This window comes from Osmia bicornis, chromosome 3 (assembly GCF_907164935.1).
Source record: "Osmia bicornis bicornis chromosome 3, iOsmBic2.1, whole genome shotgun sequence".
Lineage (NCBI taxonomy): Eukaryota > Metazoa > Arthropoda > Insecta > Hymenoptera > Megachilidae > Osmia > Osmia bicornis.
The window spans coordinates 2,185,217-2,201,668 of record NC_060218.1 but is presented as its reverse complement, the minus strand read 5'-3'; the positions used below and the strand labels follow the sequence as shown (position 1 = coordinate 2,201,668).

At 41.2% G+C, this 16,452-nt stretch overlaps 1 protein-coding gene across 3 annotated transcripts in view; it reads right to left on the bottom strand.

The window, feature by feature from the left end:
* Nucleotides 1-10,679, bottom strand: part of LOC114877446 — a 33,529-nt gene extending 22,850 nt beyond the window's left edge. For all 3 annotated transcript variants that reach the window (XM_029190042.2, XM_029190052.2, XM_029190060.2), the window contains exons 1-2: nucleotides 9,862-10,679; nucleotides 4,739-6,273 (exon numbers count right to left, since the gene is read on the bottom strand). In XM_029190042.2, the coding sequence (XP_029045875.2) occupies nucleotides 4,739-6,217 (1,479 nt within the window). In that variant the 5' untranslated portion in view covers nucleotides 6,218-6,273; nucleotides 9,862-10,679. The remainder of the gene's footprint in view (nucleotides 1-4,738; nucleotides 6,274-9,861) is intronic.
* Between the last annotated feature and the right edge of the window lie 5,773 nt (nucleotides 10,680-16,452).

Here is a 16,452-nt window from a genome sequence, read left to right as displayed (position 1 = left end):
GTCTGCTAAGTTTTGACAGCCTAATCTTGAATGAGTTAAGGGTTAACGTTTCTACGCGATAGGACGCAAGTTTGTTTCACCACGGAATTATACCACGGAGAGACACAACTTTGCGAACACCCTCTCCGATGTTATAGCAAGTTCTGATAGCGTTGTACGCATAGTTTCAAGTCCTACAGCTTCCCCGGCTTTTTAAACTTGTCAAGCTACCTCTGATATATAACGCGCTAGTATCGTCTGCTAAATTAATTTAAAAAAATGCCTTTTCATAACCAGATTCATATGTTCATATGACTCTTTCAATGTTCCGAGGCTCGCAAAATCATTTATAAAAATTTTACTGGCTATACGAGCCATAAATTTCTTCATGTTTCACCATTCTTCTTCATATGTCCAGATGATGGACTGTTTTTTCGCTATACAGGGTGTAACAGTTTCGTTCTTACTAAATAAAAGGTATATTTAGGTGTTCGGTGTTAGCCGAGACACCTTGTGTATAAAAGAATCGCATTACTTTTCACTCAGGGAAGCATCGTTAAATCTTACTGCTGCGATTCTTTATGGAAAAATTTAATGTAGTTGTGCGGTTAAAAGAGTATATACAGTATATATAAGGAATAACAGTATCAAAGCGGCATTCTCATTAAATGTTCGCCTGAGTGTAGTAAGATTTCTCGCGGATACTTTAAAACGTGAATCGTCGTTTTTCATTTTCCAGGGGATTACCTTAGCGTCGCATTTCATCGCGAAATCTGCTGAACCACTTTCCTTTTGTCAGTCATATTTCTTCCACTTCGTCTTTTCTCTTGACTTGAAATCGATCTTGAAATCAATTTCAAACCATTATTTAAGGATACCGTGGGAATTACGTCGCGCCATGGACGTTCAAAGAATATCGTTTGCTCTTTAATTTTCCTCGTGGAAACGGCTACCTTCAATTTCCTCATAACTCAATGACATTATTATTTGTTTAATCACGCGATTCATTTGCTCCACTCGCTCTCCTGTCGTCGTTTAAAAAATTACTTTTGCCGCATTATGTCCCCAAAGCGTCAGAAACTCGCTTCAATAGCGATCACTGATCGCGTTTGCAAATTTTTATCGATAGCGGCTTCGACTCTGTTTCGTTAACTAACCATGACAAGGCAATTACGTGGTTAATCATCGTGCGTTCACGTAATTTTCGGATCGTTTTCGTTCGTTCTGCTCTATTAATCCCAATCCGAAAAGCATGAATGATCATACCGTTAGAATTTGTAACATATTTTTTCATCGTATAGAGAAATATAGGGTGTTCCGAAAAATGACACACTACCTCAGCCTAGACAACGCTCGTGTCCGTAACAAGCTGTTCTTTCTCTCCATTTCTCATTCGCAACGTCCAATTTCGAGGCTGTTTTTTATCCACAACACGTCATTTCTTTTCCATTTACCCTCTTCTGAAAATTCTGATAACACGTAACAGCGTGGTCATTCATCAGCTGTCAAAGTTGACCGAGAAAATAACTCTTCAGGCAACCTATCTTTCTTCTCTTCCTCCTTCTTCAAACGTCAGGAAAACGTCAATGAAGAAAGGGTTTCTGGTAGGTATACGTTGTTTGCTTCGATCGAATAAGTTGCTCTGAAAAAATTAGAGAAGGAAATGGTCCAGTAGTTACTTTTTTCCACTCTGTTTCAGACGCCATCGATGAGTGACGTCGACGGAGATAAAACGACGTCGCGAATTACTTCATCAAGCTACCATTTCCTTCTCCATTTTTTTTCTCGCTTTGCTCATTACTATTTATGCAATTTCAAATATCTTCCGTTTGCAGATTAAGGAAATAGGTAAGCTTAAATTCGCGATATTTTACGTCGCTTTTAAAATATCCAGTTGGAATTCATACGACTGGTATGTCGTATAATTGGAGTTGGCCTTTTTTCATTTTCAACGCGTTTGATTGCAATCGATTTCCTTCGGTTCTTCTAACCGGTTGCGGGAAAGTATCGATAATTGTGGTTTGATAGGCTTTGCTTCGAAACCATCGATACGATCAGTGTAACACGTTTTTTGCCGCATTTTATATAAAGTGCGTGATAAGTATTTAAAACAAGCTTGGGAAGATTAAAAATAAAGCTGACAGTATCTTTCTTCGTTTAATTAAATTTCTGATAATCACAGAAACATTTACAATTTTATTTTACGGGAATGTTTCGTTAACGTTACGGTAAATGACGTTTCAATCTCCAACAGATAAGGAAATAAAAGGTTAAAGTTTAAGAAAGGTTGTGAATAAATTCCAAAGCGTAGCCAGAGTTTTTTGGAATCTCGTTTTCCTTTTGAACCATTTTTTTCGCCTGTCTGGTTTAATCCGATAACACCGATAGCGACAGGCTTTTCACCGTAACCCACTTTTCGAAACAGATTCTAACTCTAATCTCCACATTCGGGAAACGTGATTCTATTGTTTCTTATTTTGAGGTTTCACCAATTAAAAGACAGATAATAATTCGGTGGAAAAAGTTTGACCGAACAAAAATGCAAAGTCAACAAAAAGGATTTTTTAATTAGATCGTTAAAGTCTAACAAAATTTTATATCAAGAGCAGAAAATCAAATAAAGTTTATTACTTATTTAACAACGAAACGACGCAGGTCCCCCACGAATATTTAGCAGACAAAGTTTTCAGCTAATTAGTGTGAAACTGAAACGAAGCCAACGCAGAATTTTCCCTCCGTTTTAAAGCGCGTTTAAACTCGGTCACGAGAAAGGATAAGATTCTATTTTACGTTAGGTCGCGTTCGACGCCGAAATAAAATCTCATTTCCATTTAGCGAGAAAAGGATCCCAGATGCAACATCCTTCTATTTGTAACGTTTCATTGGCTGTTAACGTGCCGGTGAAAAGGACAACGAAAATCGCTTGGTCGCGATTCGAGGTATGCAAATTCTTGCGAACGCAAACAAAATTAATGGTGAATATTCAGGGATCAACCGGAGAATGTTTTGCTGATAAGCGTTCGTTTAATGCAACGAATAAACGACTGGGCTGGTTGTAAAACGGGCAAGTCAGTGTGGAAAACTGGTTTCACGGAAAATTCCAATCTCTCTCTCTCTCTTTTTTTTTTATCAAACGGTCGTAAGAGACGAACGCTTTTCGAGGACTTTGTCAGCGTGAGATTGGTTGAATTACGTATAGCCTACGGCCGTTCCTCGTTCCGAATTCCCATTTTCATCGAGCCGTTCGCGTTACACACGCAACCGCACACCGCACTAGCACACCGAGAAAACGTAAAACAGACTGACGCACTCTACTGAATTCAACGAAGAAGACACATAAAATCCACGTGACGCTTCGGGCTCGTATATAATGAGAGCTCTGTCGCTTTGCTCTGAAAATGCGAAATTTCTTACTGGAAAACGATCGGTACCACGACTGTTTCTTTTAATTAGGGTGCAAATTAAAAATCCTGGTTTATACATAGGTAAAGCAAGAGACCAATTAACGTTGCGTGAACGGAATTTCAACAAATTTTATTTAATCGTTACTTTGTTTATCTATAAAATGTTTCCTTCTGTATAAAAGGCATACCATACCGCGTTTATCACGAACCTGTGATGACATAGTCGATCGTGTTTTTTTCCTCCATAAAGCACGCTCAAACAAACGGGGTGGTTAACGCGAAAAGTGTGTAACAGAGGAACGGAAATTATCACGAGAGGTAACAGTTTTCCCCGTGGTTTTTCCAACACAAACGCAGTCGCGCGCGTGCAAGATTCAAGAGCATGTTGTTTCGATCAAACAATCGTCGCGGTTTAATTGCTCTTTGCGATGTTGAATTTCTTTCTTTCTTCTGTGATGTCGACATGTTGATACAGCACTTGACATGAACTAGACGATATATACAAAAAAAAACAATTTCATGATGCAATTGAAAAAATAATAAAAGTCACAGACCGTAACGTAACCCAACTCGAATTTAACACTCGTCCTTGTTACGACTGTGTAAAATCCTCTTTCTAATGACGTCAAAGTTCCCACGCGTTATGACATAGACGAACAGAAAATGAAATTTTAAACTGATGTAATTTGCAAATTAACGCGACGCTAATTTAGAAGTGTAATTTCGGCCGACGTAAACGCGCAACGTTTCGAGAAACTTGTCCTAAATTTCGGTGGGAAAACGCGAAATCGCTAGGTTTGCGACAGTTTCAAATTTTAATATATATTATACGTGTGTATGTATGTTTGTTCGATGAAAAGAAAAATTGCTACATAATATTGAGAAGCCATGTGGCGTTATTCTTTCCTCGTCTCGTCCATTTTTCTTTGACTAAAGTGAATGGTAGCAGGTTAGAAGCTCTTTCTAAAATCTAGCGTTATCTAGAGCGCAATTTAGGTGAACCGTTCAAGCTGTTTCATGGTAAAGTATTTTTCACTGGTTTGCTGTTATAGTCGAAAGTCTGATCGCGTGATAGGAAACACGTATCGTGTTTCGTATAAAAGCGAGGACCTAGAAGAGAATTGACACTAACACCAGCAGCAGGAAATTTTCGTCTCTCGCGAAAGTGCACAAAAATATATAAAGTATCGTTTCTTCGTTTAAAATTATAGCGTTTGTCACTACTGTGGCACTCGATGTGTTAATAAATCCCATGACAAAGATCCCTTTAAAACGGTGCACGAAGCACGCAAAGCAAACAACCCTTCTTCTCGAAGCATCAACTCAAAGTAATTAGTTAATTACGTGATCCTTACCTTGGTATCGTTATAAATAAGACGGAGCTGGAAGTTGGATAGCACATTCATTTCGTTTACTCGTTCCACAGCTAATCTGGCGGCTTGCAGTTCGCTGGGTCCTTCCGGTCTGGGCTCTTGACCTCGAGTCATCTCGAACAATCCCAAGATGGTTACGTTTATCTTCTCGAATGGTTTCACATTTGACACTGTCACACCTTCCTCCGCTTCGTTTCTCTCTTCCTCTTTTCTCCCTTCCTGAGTGCTCGATATATTTTCGAAATCTTGTTCGGTGCTTGTCAATATCGGATAAGACGTCGAAACACGCTTTTCCTCAGATTTACTGGCGGCCATGCTCGAAGAACGTCGACCGGAAGACGCGCCTGGTAACCACAATTCATCCGTTGTATCGTTTACCTTCTCATTCGCGTCGATCGTTTCCTGTTTCCGTTCTTCTTCCGCGTTCTCGTCCACTTTACGATGTCGATGGAGAACATCCCTGCCAGGACTCTTGGGCAGATCCGGAGACATCGTGGTCGGATAGGAAGGTAAAGTGACCTCAGGAACGTCCATTTTCGGTGGACCAAAGTGCCTTCTGTCGTACTTTTCAATTTGAGGTGCTACCGGCGGCTTATGGGTGACTTTTATGGGGAACTTCTGCGAGCCTTCGAAGCCAATGAAAGGCTGCTCGCTGCTCTCGTTCAGCACCGCTGACAGATTGCCATTTACGTCGGTCGAACGAACGGAAGAAGCGTCCGTTTCATTGTCTCTTTTCGTCTCGGGATTATCCGCGACTCGATCGGACCTATTTCTTCGAACGGACCGCGAATAGACTCGTTCGCATTCACCGTCGCAATCGGAAAGCGATTCTTCTAATCCGAGGGAACTTAATGCAGCCTTCCAGTTCAATTTACGTTTCCTCTCGAAGTTTCTTTTCATTCTAAGGTCGATGTGTTTCCTGTCGTGGTAGCGTGCGCCATTCGATAGACTCGTATCGTCGGTTCGAGTATCCGTATCGATTTGCACGTCGTTTTCTCGACGAAACTTTCGTTTCTCGTGCCGTTTGCGAAACTCGACGAAAGAATTGCCGAGTATTTCAGTCACGCTATCGGCAAATTCACGATCATAGTCGCCGTTGGATTGAGCTCGTTTGTTCGCCAGCTGGCTATCTCGTTTCAACGAGCTCGCGTCTTTCCGTGACTTCCTATTATCCTTGATGTCGATTCTCTCCACTCGATTCGACCAAGTTAAGCCACGTTGCATCCAGTCCGGTGTGAAGGAAGAAAATTTTCTTTCCACGTTGCTATCGACTGGGTGGTAAGGAAAGGTCGCAAGTTCATGACACTGGGGTCTAGTCTTTTCATTACACGGAAGAACGCTGCGGACAGAGAGGAGGCTGAGAAGAAGAAGGATCAGGTTGCAGGGAAGGTGGAAGGTCTCGAAGGATGAGAATGGCAGGAGGAGACGAGAGTGATCGCGGCGCGTGCCGACGCGCGTCATAATCAGTCGTCGCCGCCGCTGTTTCGACGACTCGAGGCGTCCTGCTGGTTTCTCATCTGAAAAACCACGTAACAAGTATTTTATAAGCCGAGTAAAGCGAAGGGATATCAGTTTTTCAAGAGTAAGAACATAATTTAAATTAGATATAAGGTGAAATATATAAGCGAAGAGTATCACCCATCAATCATCCCGTGTACTATAATATATTACCGAGCTGCCTTTTAAAGGGTGGTGTAAATCCCGTAAGTTATGTGCTTGGCTCGAGTAAATCCTACAATATCGGCACTATTTCATCGTAGTCTCCTTTATCGCGATTAATAAACGTCGACAGATTTATTCGTCGCACGAAACTAGCAACGCCTATTAGCTTTAACGACAATAAATACTCTCCCGTAGAGCCGTATCACGTTCGATTCTCTCTGTTTTTCGAATCGAGAAAATCTGTGTACGAGTAGCGGGAGGAAGTAATCAACTACGGCAACCCTTTTATTCGCAACGTCGACGAAATTTCTGACCTTGTTCAAATGGGCCGAGCACGCGTAAACGTCGCTACCGATTAAACAATGAGATTTAATTTATCCTGGTTGCGTAACGCGACGTTCGCCTACGTAGTATCCTCCTCGTCGACAAATGTTCTCTCTCGACGTTTTAACGTAATTGACTTTCTAACTACTTAGCGAGCACTTGTTTTACACGGTATCACCGACTCGTTTTTCAACGAGCAACCTGGAAGCATCTGTCGCCTGATATTTCGTCTGTTCTTTTATTATTCATGAAAGTACCAGTCGAATTTCAGCTTCCCGTGCATCCACGCTTCTTTTAAGCTTTAACGATCCCTCGATGTCGCGTGTGAAATATTTGACAGAATGACGGCTGTCGTGTTCGAGCTCTTCGAAAAAGAAACCTCGTTAAAGCATCGAGATACACGAGCCAACGAAATTAATGCGTTCACTCTCATACGTGATGTAGACGAATTTTCAATAGTATTACTATCGTAATTCCAGTCACGTTGATTGTCCTGGTAGAATTAGCCGCGTCTAGTACGACACGCGATAATATGGATTGACTCCTGTAATCCCGCCCACCTTTTTGTTTCGGGCAGTATGAATCGAACAGAGGGTGGATCGACGCTTCCGATAGACACCCGATTGACAGAAGGGTGGAAGCTTCGAAACCTTTTGTAAGGATAAACCTCCTGATCCCCTGACCTACCGTCACACCACGTACCTATGTCCCCGGGAGGAACATCACAGGACAAACAGGACACAGACTAATAGCAGGATTGAGATATAGATAAAAGAGTGACCGTTGAACGGACCGATACGTTCGCATCTTCAATTTTCAACGGGACACCGTTTATCATACACTAAATTAAAATCGTGACCGAGATGTCCGTTGGATTTTTTTTAAGGTTCATGATATAGCGGCTTGAAAGTCTCATTACGCCACCCTTCTGACGTGAAACGAGCATTATATACGAGCGAAAACTAGTTAACCCTCGGACGCCGGGTGCTGGGTCACTCGAGGAAGCTTTAAATGTGTCTTATATCAAGTTGAGGCGACACTCGAGTGACACTGTAATAATCAGGTGATTATGTTATTTCGAACTGTACCAGCATAACTGTAATGCTATCAAAATTGAAGATGAAGAAAAAAAACATTCAAAGAAGTTGAAACCCATTACAGAGCTTCGGGCTTTTCAGAGTTTGCGTGGAAAATAAGTTTCCAGTTGAAAAACCGTATTACTGATGGATCGTACGGGGAATAAGATTGTTTCCACGTGTTTGAAAACAGAATATTCCTTCTTCCTCCAGGATATCGAAACAACGATTGGAACGCAATCCACGAATGCGTGGAAACTTACGTTCACGAAGGTCTCCTTCGATTGCGTTATGCATTTTAAACGCTACCAAATTTTCTGGTAGGAAATGAAATGAGTTTGCTTAGTTCTAAAATTGCTTCCCTATTTTTAACGCTTGTTATCAAACGGTTTACCATTTAAATGATGAGGACCGACCAATATCCAGATTGAGAAGGCAGAAGGGAAGAGGATGAGATAGAAAGTCGTGGAAAAGAGCAATCTACTTTACGCCAGAGAAGAATTCTTCCAAAAGTTCGTTAAGTCTGCTCAATTTTTGCCGAGAGTTCCCCTAGCGATCGCGTTCCACTTTTCTTACCAAGGGAAATTCGTTGAAAATTCATTGGGAAATTTTAGGTCCACGGGAACACTCGTGAAATTGCACGTAAATTATCGCCATGCGCCACCTTTTTAACCTTTAACAGATTATGGATTATACACGATAGCCGTAATTTTCCAACTCGACAATACCGTAATTAAAGTATTGAATTTCATTGTTACCAAAGTATTTCCATTAAGCTGGTCACTTTTCGAACTCATTACGCCTCGTCGTGAGAACGATCTGTGAAACTGATAAAGTACTTTGTAGTTTGATTAAACGCTCGGGAAATTGCGTGGAAGGTTGGAGAAAGTTGCGAGCTCAGTCAGTTTTTCAGGTTTTTTATCAATAACTTCCATTCGAAGCTCGAAATACCAATTTGAATGCGGAGGGAAGGGATTAAATATGCATTTACAGGGAATAACGTTCGATGATAATGTGCATGACCACGAAATGGAAATGATTGAACCAAATGAATTTTGTAATGTTCATCGATTCGCATATAGAGGGTGATTCATGAGAAAATAACAGAAGGAAATTTCTTATCCGATGTATGAATATTATTTTGTGAAACATTTTTATATCAACGTCGTGACAAGTTGACGTCGTCTGTGCATTTTCCATATTAAGATATATGGTAATATAACGCGTAACATGTTTTATCGGGGTACTCTGTACATCATTGATGAACACGAACGTGTAACGTTGCGATCCGCGGTCAAACTTAATCGATTGCATTTATTAGAATTAATGGGAGACATCGAGGGTCGCAACGGCCTTAAAAGCTTCGTTTCGTCCTGCTTATTACCCGCTTATTTGTTTAACAATCTTTCGCGTGCGGTTTCGTAATCGTTTCATTTTTTATTAGATACCAACTGAAGGAAAAAGAGAGAAAAGATTCGAATATCCTTTGGTCGTCCGCAAAGGATATAAAGGTTCTTTGACGATCTTACGAATTATTGGAAAATTAAAATCGTCAGGTTCGATGGGTGACGATTCTTCTTGCGATTGAGACTGCAGATAAAAGAAGAAATATAACTCTTGAAAGTTACGACTTTCTCGACCGGAGATTACAGAGAACCAGCAAAGTTTCTTAAATTTGCACGCGATATCAGACTTTCTTCTTAACCTTTATAAATACTCGTTTGCGAAAGATACGTAGTAGCGAGGCGTAAACTTGCATACAGTAAATGGGAGAACTTTCGTCGTATTTTTTCGCGAATGGACCACTACCTTTCAGAGCTGAGATGTTGGACCCTGTCGTTTTTAACACATTATCCGCCGTATGGGTAATCGATGGGCAATAAAAAAATGAATGGTTTCATATAAAAAAGTAAAACAATTGACTGCAGTTGACGGGTTAAAACGAAATTAACACCCAACGCGATAATCGAACTGCCAGCCGCAAGCTTTCGATACTCGTGCAAAAGAGTCGATAAAAAGATAATATAAAAGAGTAGGATTTACCGTAAAATCGTGTAATACTGCTTCGAATGTCGCATTTTTGTTTTTCAATACCAACTTCGATGACGATCCATGTCGATGATCTCTTTGAACATCACCATTATGACTGACCTCGCCGCCACAATTCTCTAAATGCTGAAACCAATTTATTTAAGTCTTCTTCGTAGCAGCTCGGTAAACTTGTCACTTTTTCGTAATAGTTGGAAGAACCGTGTTTGTCCTTTCTCCATTAACTTTTTCTTTATTTGAATTGCAGTCCCGCAACCGATCGTTTTTTCGGCATTTCTTAGAGCCTTCTACCATTCAGAAATATTTGCACTTTGTCTGACCAGCCGACAAATATCCATTAGAAAAACGTCTCAGCGTCTCTGTTTGCCTACGTTGATCGCATTCCGGCACGTTTAGGTAACCGTTAAACGTCTTTTGCACCCCTTTCACGAGCCTGCTAATGTTCGCAGAGATTGCAATTGTATAATCTCATCGTTTGTTTGTTTCCGAGCGAAATCGCACTTTCTTCTCCTCGTTATTTATTCGCAACTCATTATCTTTACGCCATGAAACGTCCAGAGGCTCGTTACAAGGATCGCGAGGGCCATTTAACAACCAGTTGCAAGCGTTACACAAATATTTCCTAACGTAGAATATTTTTTACCTCTCGAGATCGTTTAGAATTTCTGTTTTTTTTTTTTTTTTTTTTTTTAAAGACTGTCAAGATGGAACAGTGCGAAAAATAAAGTGTATTTTTTAGGGATTCTGTAAGGGCAATAACGTGGACGTGGAGGGCGTCGCGTGGAAGCAACCGCGTCGCGTGCAGGCGGTCCGCGCACTGTTGCCTCGGCGAAATTCTGCCAGCCTCGTCTTCTACAGGAGTTCTCGTGACAGCCAGTCCTAGTAACGCGCAGACGCTCGTTTCTCTTGTATTTTCCTTCCAACCCACGCTTTTTCTATGTTTCGTTCGTCAAGCGACCACCTGACGTCCACTGTTTTCGAATATTCAAACGACACAACCACCTTGGTAAAATATTTCTTTCTTTTTTTTCTTATAATCCTTCTCTGAATCTCATATCACGTCTGTTTCTTCTTCTCTTTGGTTTTACACAAGGACGAGCAACGTCGCTTCGAGATTATGATTCATGTTTTTTCAATCTCATTGCACCACCGGTGCTTTCGATCCTATCTACTTTTTCCATCGAATGATTTATTCGAGTAAAAAAGAGAATAAGTTAAGAGAAGAAAAGGATTCAAAGGAACGTCACGATTGTCACTGTCATCTTGAAAGCTTTTCCCTCTTAACCTTTCAGAGCAAAAAAATGCAATCTAGCTCCTCTGAAAATTGATCTACGAATAAATTACCACGATCCTGGGATCCAATTACAGTTGTACGAATGGAACACCAGTTGGTCAACACGATTCGATCTTTCTTGCGGAGCGCAATAATGATTGCGGTTGGTTTTGTTAACTAGCGGAAAGCAGCAGGAAGTTTCATGGTGTCTGTTGTTTTTAACAGCGGTATCGATGTGTATTTATATGCAAATGAACGAGCATCAGTTGCTCCTGGGGAAAGTAGCTTGAATAAATTACGTTGTTCGAAACCGCGGGAACACAATTTCCTTCGTGTCTTAGGCCGCGTGTCGGAGATGCAAATGTGCAACCCGGTTGCCAAAGCACGTAAGCATATTATCAACCAGTTACCATACTCTCGCTAATGACATTACGAACTTCAATTGATCGTTTGTTTTACGGTCAAGTCTAAAATAATCTGGTCTCGCGAGCCCTACTTTTCTAATTGTAATACAAATTCAAACACACGCCTGGAACTCGGCTTGGAAAGAGGAATCGTGTCGAAGCGATAAATCCAACTGCTCAGTCTTATCAGCCAAGGAATACGAGTAGCTCTCGGGCAAATGGGAACATTTCAGTGTTGATAAATATCGTCGAACCGGCGTTAGCCTCAGCCGGAGTAAATTTTCATTCGGGCTTTAATTATCAAATACATCTGCTCCATTTAGCCATTAAACTCGCTGTTTCAAATTACTATATTGCAAATCCAAGCTTTAGCTTGTTCTCTGTTTGAAACTTGAATCGTATTCTGAAAGAAAAGCATAATCTCTGCTCGTTCTTGTCGGATTTCGCTAATGCGCGTTGTCCAGCCAAAGTAATCCCTCTATCGACGATTCTCTCGCGAATTTAATCCTTTCCTTCCGCTATTCGTTTCGAAACGCGTAATATCCAGATCAGTCTGCCCGTTGATGGATTGAATGATATAGGTTCAAAAGAATTGGCAATATGAAATTCTGTGGAGATTAAAATAGATCGGAGCGAATTGTTGTAACGTGACGATTACGTTACATTCGGTCGGCAACGTGTTAATATTTCCTATTACAGTGCGCCACATTGCACACGGTCATTTCCACTATAATATTCCACGTATTAATAATCCACGTTATTCCGTGCTGCACTAGATACGATTGTTTGTACCGTCGCAGTGAAGGTGGTAACAAACGAACGATGTCTAAAGATGTCCCAGTGGGCGATTAATGTGAAACGCTTTTAGAGCTGGCTATTGAGAACTTCTATATTGAGGTTGTTGATAGTCAAAGGGTTAAAACGGAGCCTGGTTCGTTCGAAGTTGATCTCCTTCGATGTCATGGACAGTAGATCGGTCGAACGTTACCGCTTTACTTCCATCGAGTGTGCGAAGCGATTGCTTTGGATCCTCCGGAGGATAGTCAGAATACAAGACAGGATGTTGGGTCACCAGAGAGTGGCCTTTGTGTTCAATGGCGCGGCGTGGCGGCGTGGCGGTTACCAACTCGCAGCAGTCCCAATTTGCTTTGCTGGTTTGTACACGTCATCTATCCACGAGAGAGACGCTCGATTCTGTCCATTATTAAATTACCTAGACGTTACCAATGAGATAGAACTAACCGTAGAAAGTGCCGTCTGTCTGTTTGAGTTTCCGGCGTGCAAGAAAACCCGTCGCTATGATATCCGAAGCGCGTTGCATTCTCGCGATTCCTTTGAAAATAAAAATCGTAGAATTCATCGAGCAAGCAACTTAGAATTTTCGGCGTTCAAAGAAATGGCAGCGCAAGAACATATCGTATCCAATTTTATTCTCTCGATTCGGAGCTTCATCGATCGCCTAGTATTACTGAATAAAATCAGTCAACTGTTTCGTAGCAATCGCTGCAAAGCCATAGAGAATAGTTCGATTGCGTTTGTTACGAGACACGAACAAGATAACAAAATCGATTTCGTTGTATCATGTTTTCAAATGTGTTTCGAATAGTTTTACATTTGAAATTTCAGCGGCGTCTCGCTATTGTATCCGATAAAAATTCTACGGCGAAAAGATTCGCTACGCGAAGGTCGACTCGCTTTATTAGATCACGTTGAGTGTCCATGATACGATCCCACGATAGCTTCGGTCTATTCAGACGGCATTCATGTGTCGTATTACCGAACACGATGCAAAGTAAACGCAGGTATCGTTTTCCTCTGACACCTTTTAACGCGACATGCTTCTGCGACCAGTTAAGTCAATTTACACGTTGAATTTTCTGAAAAGTTTTACACTTGACTGATTAAACATCAATCTTTTAGCGGTTGATAAATAAACGATACGCTAAGAAGTGGTTAATCCTCTTATCAGAATCGAGGTCGAAGGGAATGAGGCGAAGGTGAACGATCGCGAAATTAAATATCGTTTCTGCCTAATGCGAAAAATAAATCTTGCCGAGCGAAACGTTGTTAGGAAGAGGGAATGCTCCGTGCTAAATTAAGTCTCTTTCCAGCGTAAATCTTGTTTCCCCGTTAAGAAGCAATTCTCGCTGAACTCATTTGCTTGAACCTGGTTGAAACGACATTCCGGAAAGAGAAGCTTTCCCCAAGGTTGCGTTTGTAATCCGGAAACCAGCGATCGAGGATCGACTAAGATAAAAGCGTTTACGATCCTTCCAAACCCCGTTGTTTCAAAGTTTAAAGCCTCGCATCCAGATTTCGCGATCAAATCTGAATCGTCAATATTCTTTCTCTTCTTTGTTGCATCGTTCCCTTATCTTTTCTGCTTCCTACTGCTGGTCTTCTGCAAACAAAGAAGAACCTATTGTTTTCCCCTTCCCCGAAAGAGCTTGTCCTCGTTTCTTTCTTGTCAAAGTTGAGTATTATTTACGGAGGTTCATTCATCACCCAGCACGCTTTTCTATCGCTATTGTAAAGAGAAGAAATTTAAGAAAACTTGAAATCGTTTCACGCTTAACTCACCTTCCTTCAATGAAAGAAAGAAAGGTTCGTGATTTATAACAAACTTAACGAGTGTCTTTCTCTTATATAAATTTCTCTTTCTTTGTGCCAATGTGTTACGAAATTGCACCAAGTAGAATGGATAATTAAGAGTGAAAACCAACTCGTTCGTGGGGTAGAGTAATCGGCTCGATCAAGCTACTTGCTATGTAAACACAGTGGTTTACCCTTCCCTATTTCTCCTTGGTTTTATCTTCCCCCGAATTACGTGCATTCTCCATCAAAATCCCTTTTGCGCCAGCCGCGAACGGAAGTCGTTTTCCTACCAGAATAGATGTACCTTTGATTACATCCTGTTCACATTTTCCTTACTCCTCTTCTTTTGTTTCCCTCAGAAATAATCTTCCTTTGTATTTTAATTATCTGGATTCTGCCCTTTACTTCGTTAACAATTGAAAATTTACACAAAAGAGGAAGAAGAAGTGTTTTGATTTTATCGTATGAAGAGAGAATTTTCACTGTTTGAGATTCGAAATTGCGTTGTCTTATGAAAAGGAACACTGTCTGTTCGTGTACATTTAGCTTGAAAATATACAACCGACAGAAAAATAGGATGGAAAAGAGTTCATCTCATCGTAAACAGTTCATCTTTTCTGAAAGCAATTTCTCGCATGCTACACTTGTTGAACGCGATCTTTGTTCCGCTTTCAACGGAAAACGTCGGCGTAATTTATTGCTTATCAAACGTAGCGTGAATTAGAACACGTTGCATGCAGATACGAAGGGTGTATGCATTTCCCGCGCCTAATGTTGAAACGTTATTGTAACAACAACAATACCTTCTCCGTAGCAATCTATGGTTACTTGATAACAAACACCATCTTCATTTCGCTGTTCTAGCCAGATAATTCTTTCCATCAGGAACAGTGTTGCAAAGAATCTTCCTAACGGTTGATGCCTTCATTATTCATCCGATTATTTCATTTGCACAAGCTAAACGTTTCACCTTGATTTATTCAGCAAATAAATTAACCGGTCTCGTTAGAATAACGACATTAAACTTCATCGCGTCTTCGTGCATGACTCGCTAGGGAAAGCTGTTCAAGGTAAACAGAATGATCGACGATCGGTTATTAGCTGGTTGGTTTAATTGATGGAACGTGACTTTTCGCAACCTGAAAGCGTTGGTGCTGCAATCGGTCGAGTACTGAAGTCGAGCTAGAAGTTTTCAAGATACTCGATCGATCTCAGCGGACGTAAACGTAAAGAAAGCTTGCGTTAACAACGAAACGGGATAGAACAATTCTGAAACTTAAAAAAACAGGCTCAATTACGCCCGTAGCACGAAGAAATTTCAACAACCGAACAAATTTACATAGTTTCAGAAGCGGTGCATTCGAAATAACCCCGACAATTGTACGGTTGCAGAGCCGAAGAAGCAGGAAATAGGAGGTTTTTCTTTCTTGGTTGGAAAGCAATTACGCTCGACAAATTTAATTATGGTTTTCCTGGAAGCATCGAGCGCGAATGAGGTAAATTGAGAAATATTCTCTTCCAGACGGGGATGCATCTTTTGAGGCAGTCTTGAGGGAAGTTTCAAAGGTTCACAGGTATCTACCTAGCATGTGTGGGAATAGCCTGCTGACCTAGGGAAGGCGGGCGATTCGACGGCCAGTGAGACAGAAAGAAAAGGAAAATAGGTGAAGAACAGAAGGAAGGGCGCTACTGTACGAACTAGCGCGACATCATAAAAGAAGGAGAGAAAGAATGGAAGCCGGCCGGGAGATGCAAGAAAGAACGGACACTCGAGCTTTGGCTGACGTCGCTTTACGTGCCGACATAATGGCCCTTGTCTTCACCACAGTTCCGACTTCTATTCAAGCTCCAGGCGATTCCGACGAGCAACAGCGGACGCGATTCTTAAATCTACTTTACTCGGGCCAGTTTCCTTTCCCACTCTCTGCTTCTCGCCTTTTCCTATTTTTTACCTTCATTGTGTTCCACCTTACCGATCTGTCCTCGATCCGTATCCACGGTGTTCGACAAGTTGCCGAAATCTAAATCGAGAAACTTTTGTCAGATTTCAAGTTTAAGTCTGTCTTAAGTCTGGATTAGGGAATCGAACCGATCAACCTTTTTGGGATACCCTCTTATATCTTTGTAAGAAGCGTTATCGATCAACGAGATAAGTAATTGCCAGCACCTCTGCGCCCTGAATCAGTCATCTTCGCTCTGGAAGCCTCCGTATAATTCGACACAAGATGAAACCTTAATTAAACGCAGGTGTAATTGACATTGTAGGAGTACGTCTTATCTTCTGTTCCCCTATCCGACGAATCACTCGGGAAT